Here is a 22,206-nt window from a genome sequence, read left to right as displayed (position 1 = left end):
TAACCAAAATGCCCAGGGTGATGATATTTGGCCAGTAACGTGCTGGGGTAAAGGGCTATCAAGTTTGTTCAAATGAATGACCTTCCCCTATATTCAAGGTCACAGGGGTCAAATATGTTAAAAACATTAAACAACTTCTGAAGAATAACCAAAATGCACAGGGTGATGATATTTGGTCAGTAGCATGCTGTGATGAAGGGATACCAAGTTTGTTCAAATGAATGACCTTCACTCATATTCAAGGCCACAGGGGTCAAATATGTTAAAAACTTTAAACAACTTCTTTTGAATAACCAAAATGCCCATGGTGATGATATTTGGCCAGTAGCATGCTGAGATGAAGGGCTAAAAAGTTTGTTTAAATGAATGACCTTCACTCATATTCAAGGTGACAGGGGTCAAATTTGTTAAAAACTTTAAACAACTTCTCCTGAATAACCAAAATGCCCAGGGTGATGATATTTAGTCAGTAGCATACTTGGATCAAGGGCTACCAAGTTTGTTTAAATGTATGACCTTGAATCATATTCAAGGTCATAAGGAGCAAATATGTTCAAAATATTTAAAGAACTTGTTCTGAATAACCAAAAGGCTCAGGATGTTGATATTTAGTCAGTAGCATGCTGGGATCAAGGACTACTATGTTTGTTAAAGTGAATGACTTTGACTTATATTCAAGGTCAAAGGGGTCAAATTTGTTCAAAATCTTTAAACGACCTCTTCTGAATAACCATGGGTCCCAGGATGTTGATACTTTGCAAGTTGCATCCTGAGATGAAAGGCTATAAAATTTGTTCAACATAATGACTTTGTTCGTCTTTCAATCACAGGGGTGAAATGTTTTCAAAAAAAATTAACAGGCTCTTTTGAATGAATTTTAATCATAAATACTGAAATTTTGCCTGTAGCTTTATTTTAGATCACTTTTAAGGTTACAAGTGTGAGAATTATACCAGTTAAGCGATGCAGGCCCATTGGGCCTCTTGTTATTGACGGCTTGATAATATACAAATAAACGTTTTCGTGTGTGATTAGAAATGCCTTCTTGCAGAGTTTATATATATATAGTAATTGGACTTGATAGTCAAGAGAAGTGATTTTATTTCCTAACCATTGACCTGTGTAACAGTTTGATTTATACCAAGTGGGATGCAGAATTCTGGGTAGGGAAACACAATGTCACGAAGGAACAAAATCGGAACAGGAAGTGGAAGAGAACAGGTGTACCACCACACAAACCGGAAGCGAAACCGTGGGTCTTGCCCCCTAGGGGCCTAAGGGGTGGGGTCCAATATGGGAAATATACCAAATTCTTTAAAATCCTTCTTTTTTTGTAGGAATGAAAGGATTTGTTCCATATTTGGTCTGAAGCATCCTGGGTGAAGGGGAACCAATTTTATATAAACTGTGTGTCTGGCCACCCTGGGGGATGAGGGACGGGCCCAAAGAGGAAATATAGCAAATTCTTTAAAATCCTTCTTCTGTAGGGTTGGAAGGATATGTTTCATATTTGGTCTGAAGCATCTTTGGGTGAATGGGGAACCAATTTTGTATAACCGTGGGTTTTGCCACCAAGGGGCCTGAGGGGCGGGGCCCAATAGGGGAAATATAGTGAATTCTTTAAAATCCTTCTTCTTCTGTAGGAATGAAAGGATTTGTTCCATATTAGGTCTGAAGCATCTTTGGGCGAAGGGGAACCAATTTTGTATAAACCGTGGGTCTAGCCCCCAGGGACCTGAGGGTTTGGGCCCAAAGGGGAAATATTGCAAATTCTTTAAAATCCTTCTTCTTCTGTAAGAATGAAAGGATTAGTTCCATATTTGGTTTGAACCTTGTATTAACCGTGTGTCTGTCCCCCAGGGGCCTGAGGGGTGGGGCCCAAAGGGGAAATATAGCAAATTCTTTAAAATCCTTCTCCTTTTGTAGGAATGAAAGGATTTGTTCCATATTTTTGGTCTGAATCATCCTTAGGAGAAGGGGAACCAATTTGTATAAACAGTGGGTTTAGACCCCAGGGACCTGAGGGTTTGGGCCCAAAGGGGAAATATTGCAAATTCTTTAAATCCTTCTTCTATAGGAATGAAAGGATTTGGTCCATATTTGGTCTGAAGCATCCTTGGGTGAAGTGAAACCAATTTTGTATAAACCATGTGTCTGGCCCCAAAGGGGCCTGAGGGGCAGGGCCCTATAGGGGAAATATAGCAAATTCTTTAAAATCCTTCTTCTGCTGTAGGAATGAAAGGATTTGGTCTATATTTGGTGTGAAGCATCCTTGGGTGAAGGGGAACCAGCTTTGTATAAACACTGTGTCTGGCCCCACCCTCATAGTCATAGTCCCTTGGTCATAACTTTAAAACAATTGAGATCCCCACTCCAAAGCTATATATACAAATACTGGGCATAAAGAGACAAATCGGTCGTGATATTAGAACAGACCTGGGTACCAACCAAACCCCTATGGACCTAGTTTCTGAGTCACAGATTGAAAACATTTGAGATCCCCATCCTATAACCATATATACAATTGCTGAATATAAAGAACTGAATGCACATACCCTTTAAGGATGGTGACTTAACCCCTGGGTCATAACTTTTAAATGGTTATGATCCCCACCCCAAAACTATATACAAATAATGGGCATAAAGAGACGAATGCAGTCATGATATTAGAATTGACCTTGGGGTCTGCCCACCCTTGCAGACTGAACCCCCGGGTCATAACTTTTAAATGGTTATGATCCTCACCCCCAAACTATATATACAAATGCTGGCCATAAAGAGACGAATGCAGTCATGATATTAGAATAGATCCTGGGGTCTGGCCACAACCCTAAAGACCTAGCTTCTGATTCACAGCTTGGAAACAGTTGAGATCCCCACCCCATAACCATACATAAAATTGCTGGGCATGACAAATCTAATACAGATTGCTACAAGGATTGGCCTTGGGCCTATTCCCTAGGATCTCATTTGGAGAATATTTTGCCATAATGTTTCGATATCCAGGTGAGCGATACATGCCCTCTGGGGCTTTTGTATTATATTGCCATAGCTGTCAAATTTAGGAATGTTAGTCTAATGCGATCTTAGACACAAGGAGGAGTATTTGTCTTTTCTTTGACGCTAACATAAGGCAAGCTACTCTAAAGCGCTTTACAATACATGGATATACAACTTATACAATTAGCATATACATTAATCAATACAATTTTGAGGAATTCGCAGGTGCTAAACTACTAGTCCTATGCCACCTGGTTAATATCTCCCTATGTGTGTATGCCTGCGTGTGTGCTGTAGATGTAATGTGTTCTGTTTGTAGTGGAACCGTGCTTCCAACGGCATCATTTATAGTGCCACCTCACTTGAATGCTACAGCACAGATACCGCAACATCCCCCAGACCAATTTATACTCCACCTGGGTTGTTGGAGTTATGTGGGCAGGAGAAAAACCCTTTTCTCTGAATATCCATGCTTACGCCGACTTCGAGGATCGAACCCCGGTCGGCTGCGTGGAAGGCCGGAGTGTTAACTACTCGACCAATCCGCCCATTGAACCATGATGGACACTCGAATCTTATGGGCACAATTCAGTAAATTATCAATAACCGTTAGCTACGGAGGCTAATTTGCTACTTCTGTGTAAAGAATTGTTTTGTAAGTAAATGATCATCAATATAAAACTGAAGGTAAATGTCAAGATATGAAACTGCCAATGGGGAATCTGTAGTGTTTCGCCTATGTGTTACACAGTTGTGCTTATTGAATTCATACTACAATGTTTGAAGTATTTCCTTATCAAAATGGAAAATACAGCCATAATATTATCCTCCGGAAGTGTCTGAAACATTCTGGGTTATTGTAACTTAGAAAGAGTGAATTGCCTGTGTGAGGTTAACAGGTTGTTTACGGGTTTTGCAGTCAAAACGAGTTAGATTTCCTATTGATGTACCAATTGTTCATATGCTGAAGTGCTTAGTTTTATTCCGATGAAGGTGTGGACGTGTGGACGTTGACGATGAATGCGTGGACGTGTGGACGTTGACGATGAAGGTGTGGAGGTGTGGACGTTGACTATGAAGGTTTTGACGTGTGGACGATGACGATGAAGGCGTGTACGGTGACGATGGAGGTGTAGACGTTGACGATGAAGGTGTGGAGGTGTGGACGTTGACTATGAAGGTGTTGACGTGTGGACGTTGACGATGAAGGTGTGGACGTGTGGACGTTGACGATGAAGGTGTGGACGTGTGGACGTTGGCGATGAAGGTGTGGACGTGTGGACGTGGACGATGAAGGCGTCGACGTGTGGACGTTGACGATGAAGGTGTGGACGTTGACGATGAAGGCGTGGACGGTAACAATGAAGGTGTGGACGTGTTGACGTGTGGACGTTGACGATGAAGTTGTGGACGTGTGGACGTTGACGATGAAGGTGTGGACGTGTGGACGGTGACGATGAAGGCGTGGACTGTAACAAGGAAGGTGTGGACGTGTTGAGGTTGACGATGAAGGGGTGGACGGTGACGATGAAGGGGTGGACGGTGACGATGAAGGTGTGGACTTTGACGATGAAGGTGTGGACTTTGACGATGAAGGTGTGGAGGGGTGGACGTTGGCGATGAAGGTGTGGATGTGTAGGAGTTGACGATGAAGGGGTGGACGGTGACGATGAAGGGGGGGACGTTGACGATGAAGGGGGGGACGTTGACGATGAAGGTATGGACGTGTGGACGTTGACGATGAAGGCGTGGACGGTGACGATGAAGGTGTGGACGTTGACGATGAAGGTGTGGACGTTGACGATGAAGGTGTGGACGTGTTGACGTTGACGATGAAGGTGTGGACGTGTGGACGTTGGCGATGAAGGTGTGGACGTGTGGACGTTGACGATGAAGTTGTGGACGTGTGGACGTTGACGATGAAGGTGTGGACGTTGACGATGAAGGTGTGGACGGAATGTTTTTTATTTCTAGGAAAAGGAAAATCAGAGCCTAGATTTACCACAGTTTCATAGGTAAATGTCAACATAGTAAGCTGACAGGAGTCTGTAGTAATTTTATTTCACGTTGAAACAGATAAATAAGCTGTTCGTATAGTCAAATAACATATTTTATTACGTGAAAAGAAATATTTTGGTGTTACTTCGAACGGTAAATGAATAATCTAAAATGCACGGTATTAGGAATAATTTCACATTTGCAACGCTTCAGATGACATTGCCGTCTATGTTGGCTGATATACAATGACGTGCATTAAGTCCAAAAGCAATTTTTCCATTGAATTCTATGTTAATTAAATTATGAGAAATTAATTTCACTGACTTTGTTTTTAGTCAACAATTGGTTTAATTTTGCTCGAAGGTAGAAACGTATCTACCGCTTTCCTTGGTAAAATTAATATGATTATCCGTTGCAAAGATTTCTGACCATGATGGGTTGTTTGGCAAAACCAGTTTTACTGCAAAATTTAGCATTGTGTCTTTGAGAATGATGTCAAAGTATAATCTTTACGCTGGGATGAAAATGATCCCTCAACAACTGAGCCACGGATGATAATACAAATATTACGTGAGGAAACACTGGATAACTCTCTAACAGAATATCAAGTTTTACCAGAGGAAACACTGGATATCTCTCTAACAGAATCTCAAGTTTTACCAGAGGAAACACTGGATAACGCTCTAACAGAAAATCAAGTTTTACCAGAGGAAACACTGGATAACTCTCTAACGGAATATCACGTTTTACCAGAGGAAACACTGGATAACTCGCTAACGGAATATCAAGTTTTACCAGAGGAAACACTGGATAACTCTCTAACAGAAAATCAAGTTTTACCAGAGGAAACACTGGATAATTCTCTAACAGAATATCAAGTTTTACAAACAGTGGGTGTCAAACGAAGTCACCAATTTTTTTTGGGGGAAAAACCCACTGTTACCTTTAGAAGAGAACTAATATAGGCTATGCCTGTTGTTCAATCCTTTTTCTAAATGAAATGAAATTTGTTGAAATGAAACCCAACAAAAAAATCCAATGCGAAAATGACGTACCGTGAGAGATTTATGGTACGTCACCAACTTGTGGTGTTATGTCTGGCCAGTAGTTCAAAGGTTGACCAAACCGGAAGTCGGATAGTCTGAAGTCTATAACCCAAAGCTCAAGAAATATTTGGTATCTAGAATGAACCTATTTTGTCACTTCATTACGAACAGGTGTATAACGTAAGTGCTTAATATGAAGGTGCACTGCAAAGCGTGTTTTTCTGGCATCGAAGCTGTAAATGTAAAGAGCAGAGGTCAGTCAATGTCTGCCTCTTTTTAACACGACAAAGATGCGTCAATATTGAATGGCACGCTATGGCAAATGTTTCAAAAATCGGAAAGAAAATCCAATACAAATGATCAAGAACCACTTTTGGTAATAATGATTTTTAATATGAAAAATATATGAGTGCAATATCTGATAAAAATGAACAAATTACATGGAACTCCGTTAAGAAAAATGTTAAGTCAATAATCTCGTCCAAACGAGGGCGGATCAGTAAGATGTTAATAACAGTTCATTATCTGGCTTGTCCGACCAAAGAGTTTATAGGAAAGGCAACATTTGTTTTCAAAATTGTCAAGAAATTATTGTTTTGTGAATAAGATGATTGAATTGTTTTCCTGTTCAACACCGTTGGGCTGCAAGGACCTTAATAATGTTTAGGCGTCCTGTGCGGCTTTCATTTTGGCGTAGGTTTGGAAAAACGACCTTTTGGCGGTAATGTTCTTAATCTTGTAAACACACTCGTACACCACGTCGTAAAGATTCTTCCAGCGACGTTCGTTCTCAATGTCGAGGTTCAAATGGTTGGAGGCGTACGCAAAGCCGACCTTGTGAGTAGGGTCTGCAATGACCATTTGACCCCCAAAGCCGCCATGACCAAAGGAAAACACGGGCTAAAAAGAGAAGGATAGCATTATTAATTAAAACGTATGGAAGTTTTGCTACTCAAGTGCAATGTTTTGATATTCATATTTTTTTCTAAATTTGTACCCTGCACTTGTTGCCGTGTAGTTCCTCACAACCATTTGACAATATTTAGCCTTTAGTTTTGGCATTTAATATCGTGTGTATTATCTCCTTGTGCATGAATGACATACGTAAATAAAATAAAAACAACGAGATAGGGTTCATAATACGCAAGCTATTGCATATATTTCCAAAACATATTGGGACAACATAAGCATTCTAACGTCTCTATGGAATAGACCTATGACCTTTGATCATAGAACTTCCTATTATTTCACTAAAAGATGAAAAGGAGCATGCAAAACGTCTTTCAATATATCCGTGGCACTGACATTAGTGCGAAACACTTGGCCAAAATTTCTTTTGTAAACGTTTTTGGGACAATTTAAATTTCGAGTCCTCCAATTTCTTGAGACATTTCGTAACTCTGAAATTCACTTAAAACTCGTCAATGAAAAGTCCTCGATATATATGTGTTTGTAATATTTTCTAAAAGTAAAAATATGTCAATTAACATGTTAATGTTATCTTAGCACGTTTTATCAGTACAACATATAACCAAGTCGTAAAATCTCGTATTTTGACACCAATATGGACATGTATTATTCGAATTCTAAACAAAAGCGAGGGCGAGTTTTGTCGAAGCAAGTTAAGATGATTACAAGGGAACACTTACAGGCTGTGTATCGTCCATCGAGGCCACTACCATGGTTCCTAGGCTAAACATGTACTCCATTCCATATACAACTTCTTTGCCGTAGGACTTGAGTTCCAGCTGTCTTTGAATAGCCTCCTCTGACAATAGCCTCTTACCGTTGTGGACGCCCCCATTGGCTAGGATGCCGTGGAATTTAGCTAAAGATGCAGTAGTCCCGTGTCCGAAGGCTGATCCAACGGGAACCTCTCTTATATACGGGTTGTTCATGGTCTATTCCATAAAACAGAAGCATTTTCTTTAAATACGTTTTTTTAATTGTATGTATTTGTTTGAGGTTCCCCTCGCAACAGCTAAGGTTATGTGAAGACGGGTGTCTAGGGATATACCACAGAAAGTACAGGTAAGGGGTGCCTAGGGATATACCAAAGAAAGGGCAGGTCAGACGGGTGCCTAGGGATAGACCACAGAAAGGGCAGGCCAGAAGGGTGCCTAGGGATATACCACAGAAAGGACAGGTCAGACGGGTGCCTAGGAATATACCACAGAAAGGGCAGGTAAGGGGTGCCTAGGGATATACCACAGAAAGGGCAGGTAAGGGGTGCCTAGGGGTATACCACAGAAAGGGCAGGTCAGACGGGTGCCTAGGGATATACCACAGAAAGGGCAGGTCAGAAGGGTGCCTAAGGATATACCACAGAAAGGGCAGGTCAGACGGGTGCCTAGGGATATACCACAGAAAGGTAAGGTAAGGGGTGCCTAGGGATATACCACATAAAGGACAGGTAAGGGGTGCTTAGGGATATACCACATAAAGGGCAGGTAAGGTATGCCTAGGGATATACCACAGAAAGGGCAGGTAAGGGGTGCCTAGGGATATACCACATAAAGGACATGTAAGGGGTGCTTAGGGATATACCACAGAAAGGGCAGGTAAGGTATGCCTAGGGATATACCACAGAAAGGGCAGGTAAGGGGTGCCTAGGGATATACCACAGAAAGGGCAGGTAAGGGGTGCCTAGGGATATACCACAGAAAGGGCAGGTAAGGTATGCCAAGGGATATACCACAGAAAGGGCAAGTAAGGGGTGCCTAGGGATATACCACAGAAAGGGCAGGTAAGGTATGCCTAGGGATATACCACAGAAAGGGCAGGTAAGGGGTGCCTAGGGATATACCACAGAAAGGGCAGGTAAGGGGTGCCTAGGGATATACCACAGAAAGGGCAGGTAAGGTATGCCAAGGGATATACCACAGAAAGGGCAAGTAAGGGGTGCCTAGGGATATACCACAGAAAGGGCAGGTAAGGGGTACCTAGGGATATACCACAGAAAGGAAGATAGACCCCAAAAGCTGAATGGGAGCAGCAGGTCATTTATGGCCTGGAGGAAACCCCCGGTTCTACATGGGAACCCACATAGCCTTTTCCTATATGCAGTATGATGAAACAGTCCTTTTATTTCCCCGAATTTGTAAAGTATGTTTTTTTTAATTGGAAATGTTTCACGGACTCCTTCATTTTAACCTAATAAAAGAATTTTCACTAGCAGACTTTGATGTGTAAAACAGTGCTATTACTGAAATAAAAAATCTCTCTCTCTCTCTCTCTCTACAAGTCTGTTTGTATGGTGTATGTGTGTGTGAGGTGTATGTTTATCAGAATATATGGTGGGATGAGTATTTGTGTATGGTTGTCAATAACTATTTATATATATATAAGAACATTTATTACATACTTACTAATAAATACGGGTTTTTTTGTATATGCGATACTACACAATTGCTCTAACCCATATCAGCTCTCGCCGTATCACACCCCAAAACCCGTATCAGCCCCCGCCGTATCACACCCCAAAACCCATATCAGCCCGCAAAACCCATATCACACCCCATTTGGAAAAAAATAGTTTTTCAATATTTCAAAAATGAAAATAAATCATAAGATAGTAGTTTTTATTAGTAAGTATTTAATAAACAGAATAAAACACGCCTTTATCCATATCACACCCAGTATCAACCCTCGACCAATATCAGCCCGCGGGCCTTCGGCCCCTGGGCTGATATTGCAGTCTCGGATTGATACTGGGTGTGATATGGAAAAAGGCATATATTATTCTCTATATATATATATTGATGGTAGCAATGATGATGATGATGATGATGATGATGATGTATTGACAATTATGATTTTGCATTTATGGTGATGAAGATTTATTGGCGAGGAGGATGATTGATGTATTGATGATTATTGAGGATGCATCTGTTGATGAACATGATGATGATGATGATAGATTGATAGAATGATGATGATGATGATGATGATGATGATGATGATGATGATGATGATGATGATGATAGATTGATGATGTTGTTGATGATGATAATGTATTAAGATGGTAATNCTGAAATAAAAAATCTCTCTCTCTCTCTCTCTCTACAAGTCTGTTTGTATGGTGTATGTGTGTGTGAGGTGTATGTTTATCAGAATATATGGTGGGATGAGTATTTGTGTATGGTTGTCAATAACTATTTATATATATATAAGAACATTTATTACATACTTACTAATAAATACGGGTTTTTTTGTATATGCGATACTACACAATTGCTCTAACCCATATCAGCTCTCGCCGTATCACACCCCAAAACCCGTATCAGCCCCCGCCGTATCACACCCCAAAACCCATATCAGCCCGCAAAACCCATATCACACCCCATTTGGAAAAAAATAGTTTTTCAATATTTCAAAAATGAAAATAAATCATAAGATAGTAGTTTTTATTAGTAAGTATGTAATAAACAGAATAAAACACGCCTTTATCCATATCACACCCAGTATCAACCCTCGACCAATATCAGCCCGCGGGCCTTCGGCCCTTGGGCTGATATTGCAGTCTCGGATTGATACTGGGTGTGATATGGAAAAAGGCATATATTATTCTCTATATATATATATTGATGGTAGCAATGATGATGATGATGATGATGATGATGATGTATTGACAATTATGATTTTGCATTTATGGTGATGAAGATTTATTGGCGAGGAGGATGATTGATGTATTGATGATTATTGAGGATGCATCTGTTGATGAACATGATGATGATGATGATAGATTGATAGAATGATGATGATGATGATGATGATGATGATGATGATGATGATGATGATGATGATGATAGATTGATGATGTTGTTGATGATGATAATGTATTAAGATGGTATGGTGTATTACTATTGATGATGATTGACAAGGCTGATGATGATATTCAGTCCCGATGAGGATGATGATGATGAAAGATATGACGATGCAAGAGACAAACCATGCAAATGGGAATTGTATGTATGTGGGTGTATGTGTGTTTATGTATTTATGTAATAAAAATGTCTTTAAAAATAAACAAATTATAAAAAAAAAAATACAAAATATTTCTGAAACAAGATGCTCACAATATAGCAAGTATTGTGTGTACTATCATGTGTGTACTACCATATGTGTAAAGTAAAACAACGTTTACCAGGACGTCTGTGAAGGTTTCATTCACAACCTTCGTTATTTCCGGATCTCCCTGCATTTTTTTCATCATTTCCAAAATATCGGCATTAGGCAGCATAAACGAACGGGGAGCTCTGTAGTATAGCTCTTTTGGGAGTCCAATATAAAATTCAATATCTGGAAAACACGTAAGGGCATTGTTGCAATAATTACTAAAATAAGATTCGTCATGATTCCTTTGTTAGATTTATAACCGATACGTTGTATTTCGAATAAATGAGACAGTCCTAAAATCCGATGGGAAAATATTGAGAAAGGTTCGTCAAAAACTACAGTAGACCCTACATTTCAACGTATGCTCAGTATTTCTGTTCAGCCGCAGGTCAGCTGCCTTAGTACGTACAGTTCAAACAAACCAAATCTTTGCATCTCACCAAGTTTGTTTATATTTAAAATAAATTACAGTATACGTTGATACACAAACAGCTGTGACACAATGACATCATACTTTACATACATAATGACTTTAATATCATTCACTCAAGGAATGTTTTATCGGGTACATGATTTGGCGATTAGTTAAATACTGCATGAGAAATGGGGAAAACATAAATTAATCACTTAAAAACCCTTACCGAACGGCCCGGCCATCTCCTCTTGGAAGTATTGGGCGAGACTACGTCCCTCTGGATCCACCCTCCTCACAATTTGGTCCAAATATAATGCAAATGTCATCGGATGGTAGCCATGTTTTGTTCCTGGTGGAAAATATTATAGGAAAACAATCAACTTAAAGGCAGGACGCATGTTAGTTTATTGATCGATAGCTATATATAGAGGTACAATGTATATGCTTCTTAAAGAGAATTACATTGTATTTGTTTTTTATTAAGTCACTCCTCATTTAGAGTTCGTGATATTTTCCTTTTTGTTTTGGTGTCTCATATAACTCTGTCTTATCAATAAAGAGTTTTGATTTTTCCTCGTGTGCTGACGTCGTTTTGTACATTTAAATTTAAAACTTAAAATTTAACAAGAGGCTCATGGGCCTTAACGGTCACCTGATATATTTATACAGAGAGCTGATTTTGTTTTTAACACGAACAGAAATATTATTCAGTGACAAAAACCAATAAACCACCTTATTCAATATCTAGCATACAGATTTAAGACTAAAAAGTATTTGAAACTAGCACCTCTGATTCTAAACAAGGAAAATGAAGAAATTTTAGCACACTGACTCCTTTGGGCCCCACCTTACAGCCCTTGGGGGTAGGGCTGGCTCAAAATTTTCAAAGTATCAAACTGTCAACTCAGGGTTATAATTCCAATCAAGTTATTAACATGTAATATTTAAAGTATCATTTGCCATTATAAACCATAATAATTTCCCCCCCCCCTTCCCCAGGGGGTAAACGTGAGACCCTAGGGTCATAAACCTTAAGACCCTTTCATCTATGAAGAGTGTTTGATTCTACATATCTGGGTCTTTGAGAAGATTTTTTTTTGAAATTTCAGTCAATTCAACCCTTTTTGGCTCCACCCAGCAGCCCCGGGGGGTCAGTCAGGGCTGATATGTGCATACCATCAAACTGCTATCCAATACTGATAATGCTAACCCAAATTGAATTATTTCCAATGAAAATTAAACAAATGTTGGTCCTAAATGTGATTTCCCTATATAAACTATAGTAAAGTTTACCCCCTCCCCAGGAGTACACGTGAGACCCCAGGGTCATAAAATTCGAAATTCTGGTAGAGCACCTTAAGACTCATCCATCTATGAAAAGTGTTTGATTCTACCATATCTGGGTCTTGAGAAGAAGATTTTTGAAATTCCAGTCAATTCGACCCTTTTTGGCCCCTCCCATCAGCCCCGGGGGGTCAGTCAGGGCTCATATGTGCATACGATTAAATTGCTACCCAATACTGATAATGATAACCCAAATTAAATTATTTCCAATGGAAATTAAACAAATGTTAGTCCAAAATGTGATTTCCCTATATAAACTATAGTAAAGTTTATCACCTCCCCAGGGGTACACGTGAGACCCCAGGATCATGAAATTCACAATTTTTGTAGAGCACCTTAAGACCCTTCCATCTAAGAAGAGTATTTGATTCTACTATATCTGGGTCTTGAGGAGAAGATTTTTGAAATTCCAGTCAATTTGACCCTTTTTGGCCCCACCCATCAGCCCCGGGGGGTCAGTCAGGGCTGATATGTGCATACCATCAAACTGCTATCCAATACTGATAATGCTAACCCAAATTGAATTACTTCCAATGAAAATTAAACAAATGTTGGTCCAAAATGTGATTTCCCTATATAAACTATAGTAAAGTTTACCCCCTCCCCAGGGGTAAACGTGAGACCCCAGGGTCATGAAATTCACAATTTTGGTAAAGCACCTTAAGACCCTTCCATCTATGAAGAGTATTTGATTCTACCATATCTGGGTCTTGAGAAGAAGATTTTTGAAATTTCAGTCAATTCAACCCTTTTTGGCCCCACCCATCAGCCCCTGGGGGTCAGTCAGGGCTCATAGGTGCATACTATCAAACTGCTACCTAATACTGATAATGCTAACCCAAATTGAATTACTTCCAATGGAAATTAAACAAATGTTGGTCCAAAATGTGATTTCCCTATATAAACTATAGTAAAGTTTACCCCCTCCCCAGGGGGAAACGTGAGACCCCAGGGTCAAGAAATTCACAATTTCGGTAAAGCACCTTAAGACCCTTCCATCTATGAAGAGTATTTGATTCTACCATATCTGGGTCTTGAGAAGAAGATTTTTGAAATTTCAGTCAATTCAACCCTTTTTGGCCCCACCCATCAGCCCCTGGGGGTCAGTCAGGGCTCATAGGTGCATACTATCAAACTGCTACCTAATACTGATAATGCTAACCCAAATTGAATTACTTCCAATGGAAATTAAACAAATGTTGGTCCAAAATGTGATTTCCCTATATAAACTATAGTAAAGTTTACCCCCTCCCCAGGGGGAAACGTGAGACCCCAGGGTCAAGAAATTCACAATTTCGGTAAAGCACCTTAAGACCCTTCCATCTATGAAGAGTATTTGATTCTACCATATCTGGGTCTTGAGAAGAAGATTTTTGAAATTTCAGTCAATTCAACCCTTTTTGGCCCCACCCATCAGCCCCTGGGGGTCAGTCAGGGCTCATAGGTGCATACTATCAAACTGCTACCTAATACTGATAATGCTAACCCAAATTGAATTACTTCCAATGGAAATTAAACAAATGTTGGTCCAAAATGTGATTTCCCTATATAAACTATAGTAAAGTTTACCCCTCCCCAGGGGTACACGGGAGACCCCAGGGTCATGAAATTCACAATTTTGATAAAGCACCTAAAGACCCTTCCATCTATGAAGAGTATTTGATTCTACCATATCTGGGTCTTGAGAAGAAGATTTTTGAAATTTTAGTCAATTTTACCCTTTTTGGCCCCGCCCCTCAGGCCCCTGGGGGCCGGGGACCAAACCGGCAACTATTTTTGTTGACCTTTGGCCATGGAAGGTTTCTGCAAAATTTCATTGAAATTGGTCAAGTAGAAAATGTAAATTGTTTACGGATACACGACGGATGACGGACGACGACGGACAAAAGGCGATCACAATAGGTCACTAAGAGACTTTGTCTCAGGTGACCTAAAAACCGATATAGAAGTAGAAGAATAAAAGTGTTTTCAATTTGCTTTACTCGGTGTACGGTTTCGTTTCTGGTTTGAACTACAGTAAATATGATCAGCCTGGAAACGTATAGTTTGATTAGTATCAGTATCAATCCACACCATCTTACGACTTTATTTCACGAGATCAGACAGTCACCAAAACAAAATTTAAGAATGATATTTACACATCCGTACGCACGCACATTTATTCATACATGATGATATCACCCATGTTTACCTGGTTCCCAGAGCGGCTTCTGTTTGGCTAAAAGTTCTCCAAACTTTTTGGGGTCATCCAGCATGAGCCTTATAGAGAGAGGCTCGTCATTCCCGCTTAGACCAGCCTTGGTAAAAATCAAAGCAGGACAGTGAAACGTTGTACAGTTGAGAAAGAATTAAAGCGAAAATAAAGATTTTCGATACAGGTGTTTTTTTCTGTCTGTATGTGTTATGATATGTGAGATACTCTGCCAAGGATCGTTTCTGCCAAGGCAAGTGGTTAGTAGTCTTGAGAGTTATTTTCAAATATAACTTTCTTTTACGATATCGGATTAATGTGAGAATTCTTCGGAAACATGATGATTTTTATATGACATGGGATGCGTATTTTGCAGTTATTCTGTAAAGTAATCCTAGATTGGTTTGCACATTTTTGTTCAATAATGATCTCTTTCATGCCATATACTTATTGTGTGGGGTATCCTGTGAATGGAATAGTTTCCTACAATAAAATGACAACATCAATAAATGCTCTGATGTTGTGATTCCTGTTCCTAGTAACCTACAGACAATACAACCTTGTTAGTGATGTAGGTTTCCAGAGTGATGTCTTCCTTGCCGTTCTGTCCAAACTCTGGCCAATATTTGGAGATTTTTTCATTATAGTCTAGCAGTCCTCTACAACACAAGACGGAATGAGTCTCCACATCCAAGTGAGGAATTTTTTAAAAAGTTTTAATTGCAAAAGATTTCAGGAAAAAATGTTTAACAGCTTGTCAAGTTGGATTAATAGTTGAATTTCCCTAAAAACAGACGTGGATTTATTAGCAGGGCTACATTGTTAACATAAAATATAGTGATTTGTAAGTGAGGTTACATTGCAAACATCAGAACCATTGCTCTCTAAATGTTAGAATACCTGTCTACAAGGTGTGCGATAACGAGGGCTGAAGGGCTCTTTGTAGAGGAATAGACACAAGGCATGGTATCCTCTCTCCATTTAAGTCCCGCCTCCTTCTCTATCCATCCTCCCCACAGGTTCACCACGAGCTCCCCTTCATAGTAAACAGCCACCGAACTTCCTATGTCAGAACCATCCTCCAGACTGGCCCTGGAATTACGGTAAACCAATACATTATTTGTGTTCGTGATATGCAAGAGAATAATTAGAAATAAACTAATGTTTTACTAGTGTATTCTCCAATGAGTGATGTTAAAGTTTCTATTTACCACATTCGAGTTTGTTAATGTTCATGATAAGGACTTAGAGGCTTCGTTCTGGTCGTGTTCATGTTTTTTATCCATTATACAAAATGGCTTTTGAATCTATTATCGGAAAATGGGTAAGATACAATAAAAGATGTATCTTTTTCTTTTCTTTGCTTTCAAACGTTTTGCATTCATCTTGTATATAAGTGAGTATGTATGTTTGTGTGTGTATTTCCTCATTTTGAATGGTTTATATGCTATTATTAGATATTTTTTTATGTTTTAATGATCAAAACGTGTGATAAATTTATAATAATAATAACAATAATATACAACATTTGATATAGCGCCCTATCTAGCTAACGTAAGCCACTCTAAAGCGCTTTACAGTACATAGATATACAATTAATACAATTAGTACAATTAGCATATACATTTACATTAATCGATGCCATGTTGAGGAATTCGCAGGAGCTACATTATCAGGCGCTAACTACTGGTCCTATGCCACCTGGCTAATATCTCATAATATCCTTCCTTTGATATTGTACGTTAATTTGAATCATTATAACAAGCTATACGAAGACGACTAATGCAAGGCAAGCAAAAAGATCAATCTCAAAATGTATAGAATGTTTAACTTAATTACCAGCTATTAAGTGTCTGTTAAGTAATCGATTAACACTGAAAAGGTGATTAAGGACACATTTCTCTGTTAGGTATTCCGTCTTTACATATTGCAGAGTTATCTTCTCTTGGGAGCAGGTATTGATTGTTACGTCACTTGTTTGTGAGAGTAACGTCATCAATTTTTGAGAAAACGACGCAATTTTCTCACACAAACCAATGACGTAACAATCAATAGAAGATAACTCTGCAATACGCAAAGACGGAATAACGACACACAAACATCTACATGAATGGTAACAGCTCTGGGTCACTTTCGATGAGTTTAGTTGACGCCTGGTAATTGTATATAATGTATATCAGTAAAAGATATGCTATGAAACATAGATATGATCAAATGATTCCTTTCCCTGTGAAGGGTTGTTCATATGGAATACATTGCATATGGAAATATTGAATATGATGATGATAAGAAAGCAAATATTCTAAATAATTATTTTAGCTCTATCTCAAACATAGATGATATTGGCAAATCTTTACCCAGTTTTGATTCCAGAACTGATTCTGTACTTGATTCTATTGTGGTTGAAAGTGATGAAATATGTGATATTTTGAAAATTCTGAAATTAGGAAAAGCATCTGGTCATGATACTATAAGTCATCATATGCTAAAATTTACAGCGAATTCTATATGTAAGCCATTGTCAATTCTTTTTAATATGTCACTAAATTCTAAAATATTCCCTGAAATATGGAAACATGGTATTATTTTACCTCTGTTCAAAAAGGGTGATAGACACTTGGTGTCAAATTACCGACCAATTACTTTGTTGTCTTGTATAGGTAAGGTTTTTGAAAGGGTTGTATTTAAACACATCTATAATTTTTTCCTTGATCATTCTTTATTTTACGAAAAACAATCTGGTTTTATGATTCATCATTCCACTGTCCATCAGCTAATAGAAATTTACCATAATATATGTTGTTCATTAGAAGAAAAAAAACATACTTGTCTAATTTTTTGTGATATATCGAAGGCTTTTGACCGAGTTTGGCATAGGGGTCTTTTACATAAATTACATGCTTATGGTATTAGAGATGGTTTACTACATTGGTTTAAAAATTACATTTCAAACAGACAACAACAGGTTCTTGTTAAAGGTGTGTATTCTAATATAGGTTACACAAATGCTGGTGTACCACAAGGAAGTGTGTTAGGTCCTCTGTTATTTTTGGTTTATATTAATGATATTGTTGATAATTTAAATTGTATTTCACGCTTATTTGCTGATGATACCTCTTTGATGTATTCTTCGTCTTCTCATGCTGATATTGAAATGTGTGTAAACAGAGATTTGGAAAAACTTGACAAATGGTCACGGGACTGGCTTACTAAATTTAATCAACAGAAAACTGATGTGTTATTTATATCTAATTCGCGAAATATACTTCCTTTACAGATTTGTTTTGGTACTGAGACTCTGAATTGTGTTGAAAGTCATAAACATTTAGGCGTAATATTTAGTGCAGATGCAAAATGGTCTTTACATATTTCCGAAATTCAAAAAACATGCATGAAAAAGGTATCAGTACTACGAAAGTTTAAATTACTGTTGAGTAGGAAAACTTTGTTAAGAATATATAAAGTATTTGTGTTGCCTGTGTTGGAATATGCCTGTGAAGTTTGGGATGGTTGTTCTCTGGCAGATCTAACTAAACTTGAACAAGTTCAGCTTGAAGCAGCAAGAATTATTACTGGCCTACCCTCTTTTTCTAGTAAACAATCACTTTATCAAGAATCCCAACTTGAACCTCTATCTGAAAGAAGAAAACTTAAGAAACTTTCCCTAATGTACAAACTCCATAATAAACAAACACCTTCTTATTTAACTAACATTCTTCCTCCTAAAGTATGCGAACGCAATAGCTACAACTTGAGAAATACTGAAAACTACACTGTTCCCAATTTCCGTCTGTCTAGTTCATTCCAATCCTTTATTCCTTCTTCTATAAGACTATGGAACGATTTACCAAATACTGTCAGAGAGCAGCCATCCGTTAACATGTTTAAATCATCGATTAAGCGTAACCAAGGTTACTTGTTGCCTATTTTTTTCATGTAGGAAATCGAAAACTAAATATTTTACATACACGATTGCGTCATTCATGTAGTAGTTTAAATTATGATCTGTATAGAGTTAATATTGTAGGTGATCCAATGTGTGCATGTGGAAATCAGTGAAAATGCAGTCCATTTCTTTTTTGATTGTATGCTGTATATCAGACAAAGACAACTTTTGATTGATGATAGCTCACGTTATTGTAATATTTCTCTAAATGTTATTCTGTACGGTTCTCCAAATTTGTCAGATGAAGACAATGAAAATATCTTCCATATAGTCCAAACCTACATTAAAAATAGTAACAGATTTTAAGGTCAGTAGTATTATCCTATCATCTCTCTTTCTTATTCTTCTAAATTTCTTTTCTTCCCTTTTCCCTTCCTTTCTTCTTTGTTCATATATATTATAAATATATTTGTTGTTGTTGTCATGTAATCAATATAATGAAATGTATTGGAGAGGGCGTTTCTAAGTTGAGAAAACTTGTACCTAATCCTTTTTGTTGAATGACAAATAAAAAATGTTTAAATCAAATACATTGCATTAATATCTGTGCAAAATATTATAGAATTCATGCTGTCAGACTCAACTGAATAAAAAGTGCATTTAGCAACGTTGTGCACTTGCTAAGAAGTTAACTAATTTAAAACGAATTTACAAAAACGTTTCAAATAGTTGGGCATGCTATCACCAACTCTAGTCAGGAATCAATTATGTTGGCACATTCATATCAAGTCTCAAAAGTACTAATACATTTTTTCGATCGCAGAAATCAATTATGTGACGTGAAAATGTTTTTGTTACGTCATTTCTTATTACGAACATGTGGTATAAATCTAAACTAGTTTATAAAACACCGCAACTTTTTTTAAGACATAAGTTGAAAGTCATGAGCATAACAATGATTTTCTATTGCATGTTTGATTATACCACAAGGACAGGGTTTAGTTCATAGGCAAGGTTAAGGAGTGAGGGCTAGGGCTAGAGTCAATTGTAAGGGTAGGGCTAAGGTCAGGGTTAGGGGGTTAGCGGCAATCTTAGGGAGGAGTCAGGAATAGGTCAAGGGTAAGGGTAAAACTATGAGCAGGGTTCAAATCGGAGGCAAGATTAAGGAGTCGGGGCTAGGGCTAGAGTCAATTGTAAGAGTAGGGCTAAAGTAAGGGTTAGGGGGTTAGCGGCAATCTTAGGGAAGAGTCAGGAGTAGGTCAAGGGTACGGGTAAGAATAGGAGGCGGCCAGAGGTAGGAGGTTTTCCTGTCTCCAATCTGATTGTTGTGTATGTCTCCGTACTTACCATATTTCTTATTGATTTTTACGTAATCGCTACAGTATTAAAGTAAGCTCGCCCAAAGACACATTTACATCCAAATCAATATGTATGCCCTCCTCGAAATATTTATGATGTATAAACGAATGTTTAAATAATGCCAAGCTCGGGAGAATTACCTGCTATAAATATTCATGTACTACATGGCGATTTCGACACTCGAAATATTTTCAATTCTACCGTTAAAGTCATCCCAAAGTAAATATCCCAGTTTTTATTCAGCACGTACTCTATCTTGAATGTACCCATTGTATATTTTCTTAATATCACATGTAAATTGTGGTTTAAAAGATTAAAAATCTTGTCTTGTCACTGTCGGTTTGTTTGTTTTACTAGCATAAAACCTGTGATTGGGAAGAATAGGTCATTAACAGGAATTAAATATAACGCATAAAACGGTTTAAAATGGTATGTTGCAAAGCAAAGAGGGGTGTTCTTGATACAAATAAATTAGTAAAATGGTTTCAGTGTACTCGTAGTTAATGTCTATAAACACTCTATATAAACTTAAGTACAAACGTGTAATCGTATTCGATTGATATAATGATCTATTGCCGCGTCAAAATGAACACTACAGTATAAAAATCAAAGTTCAACAATTAAAGTCACGGTAAACAAGATAGCGTCGTTGTTATCACTATAGTGCAGCCTGTCAATCATGTCAAAGCCAGAAAACTAGTATTCTCTAGGTATCATATTAAGCAATAATCCATTATTTATACATCTAGTGGACATTTTTTTACCTGAACGCATCTCTGACTTTCTCAAACCCGTCTCTGACGAATCCGTCAACGTGAGCCTGTTCTGGTGTCTTCGTTTCGTCAGCCATCACGTTTCTTCCGTACTGGTGGAGACGAGTGGGTAGTTCACCTGCTTTTCTAGGTATAATGCTTATCAGCAATGAAGGTATGGACTATGTACAGTATATCTGGCTAATCCTTAGTGTTATCATTTACCTGACTATGCATATATACTTAATATCTATTTACTCTGAATCATACGGGTAGTGGGACGGAGAATTATCCTAAACACTCGATCACCACTTGATCGTGTTTTTTTTTTTTAATTTACTTGACGTTTGCGGTATGTCGACTTTATGATGTACGACGGCCTACCTAGGTATTAACGGGCATGACGTGCATATTTGTCTTGTGAAACGTAATGTAAATGAATTAATCATTTGGATTTAGATCATATTTGATAAAATGTAATAGTCGTCTTTTATCGTGGATACAAATGTATACGACAACTCCTGGGTTCTTTTCTCAGTTAATTTATTACGTAAGTAAAAACTCTGTAACATGAAATATATCATATTACTACACATAACATTTATACAATCACATAAGCTAAGACATGTCAAACAACTACCTAAATATCCTACTTATAATTTAGTAGGATATTTAAATCTGCACTGTTTAGTATATGGTATTAGTAATGCATCCGACCAATTAAATAAAACTATTCTTATACATGTTGACTCTTATATTAAATCATCAAAACGTTTCGTTACTTATACGTGCTAGATAAATTTCCAAATGAATATTCATGTATTGTTATAATTATTGTTATTCAGGCAAGTTTTATCCCTTAAATAACGAGTATTAGACATAAGCTGGTGTGGGTGTGGGTGTGCATGAGTGTGAGAGGAAACGAATCACAACATTTTATATATTTAAGCATTGTACATATCTACCGGAATTAGAAGAAGACTGATATAGGCAAAGCCTGTTGTCTTATTCTTTTGTCAATACTGTTCAAATATCTCCTTTAATGTTAACTTATATGTTTGTATTATATATGTATTGTCAATAAAATACTTTGAAAT

The 22,206-nt window shown here is 37.9% G+C and overlaps 2 protein-coding genes across 2 annotated transcripts; both read right to left on the bottom strand.

Moving 5' to 3' along the window:
- Positions 1-4,072: 4,072 nt before the first annotated feature.
- LOC110443378 (A-agglutinin anchorage subunit-like) lies at positions 4,073-5,029 on the bottom strand. Its single transcript, XM_021487556.1, has one exon. It carries the CDS (start codon positions 5,027-5,029, stop codon positions 4,073-4,075), a length of 957 nt encoding a protein of 318 aa, XP_021343231.1.
- Positions 5,030-6,396: 1,367 nt separating this feature from the next.
- Positions 6,397-21,519, bottom strand: LOC110443394 (beta-lactamase domain-containing protein 2-like). The gene is made up of 8 exons (XM_021487591.1): positions 21,122-21,519; positions 16,013-16,204; positions 15,672-15,771; positions 15,113-15,218; positions 11,804-11,926; positions 11,191-11,345; positions 7,694-7,945; positions 6,397-6,944 (listed from the first exon to the last, which is right to left on the bottom strand). The coding sequence occupies exons 1-8, from the start codon at positions 21,205-21,207 to the stop codon at positions 6,708-6,710; spliced, it is 1,251 nt and encodes a 416-aa protein (XP_021343266.1). The 5' UTR covers positions 21,208-21,519; the 3' UTR covers positions 6,397-6,707.
- Positions 21,520-22,206: the final 687 nt, after the last annotated feature.

This window comes from Mizuhopecten yessoensis, unplaced genomic scaffold, assembly GCF_002113885.1.
Source record: "Mizuhopecten yessoensis strain PY_sf001 unplaced genomic scaffold, ASM211388v2 scaffold716343, whole genome shotgun sequence".
NCBI lineage: Eukaryota > Metazoa > Mollusca > Bivalvia > Pectinida > Pectinidae > Mizuhopecten > Mizuhopecten yessoensis.
The sequence above is the reverse complement of the archived record's forward strand: the minus strand, read 5'-3'. Positions and strand labels throughout refer to the sequence as shown.

Bases quoted from the DNA above. Each gene is read 5' to 3' on its own strand.
- LOC110443394 (XM_021487591.1), bottom strand. From the start codon at position 21,207: ATGGCTGACGAAACGAAGACACCAGAACAGGCTCACGTTGACGGATTC. The intron at 15,772-16,012 runs GTATTCTAACAT...CTTGTGTTGTAG, and splicing joins ATCGCACACCTTGTAGACAG to AGGACTGCTAGACTATAATG. The intron at 6,945-7,693 runs GTAAGTGTTCCC...TTCTCTTTTTAG, and splicing joins CGATGGACGATACACAGCCT to CCCGTGTTTTCCTTTGGTCA.
- LOC110443378 (XM_021487556.1), bottom strand. From the start codon at position 5,029: ATGTTGACATTTACCTATGAAACTGTGGTAAATCTAGGCTCTGATTTT.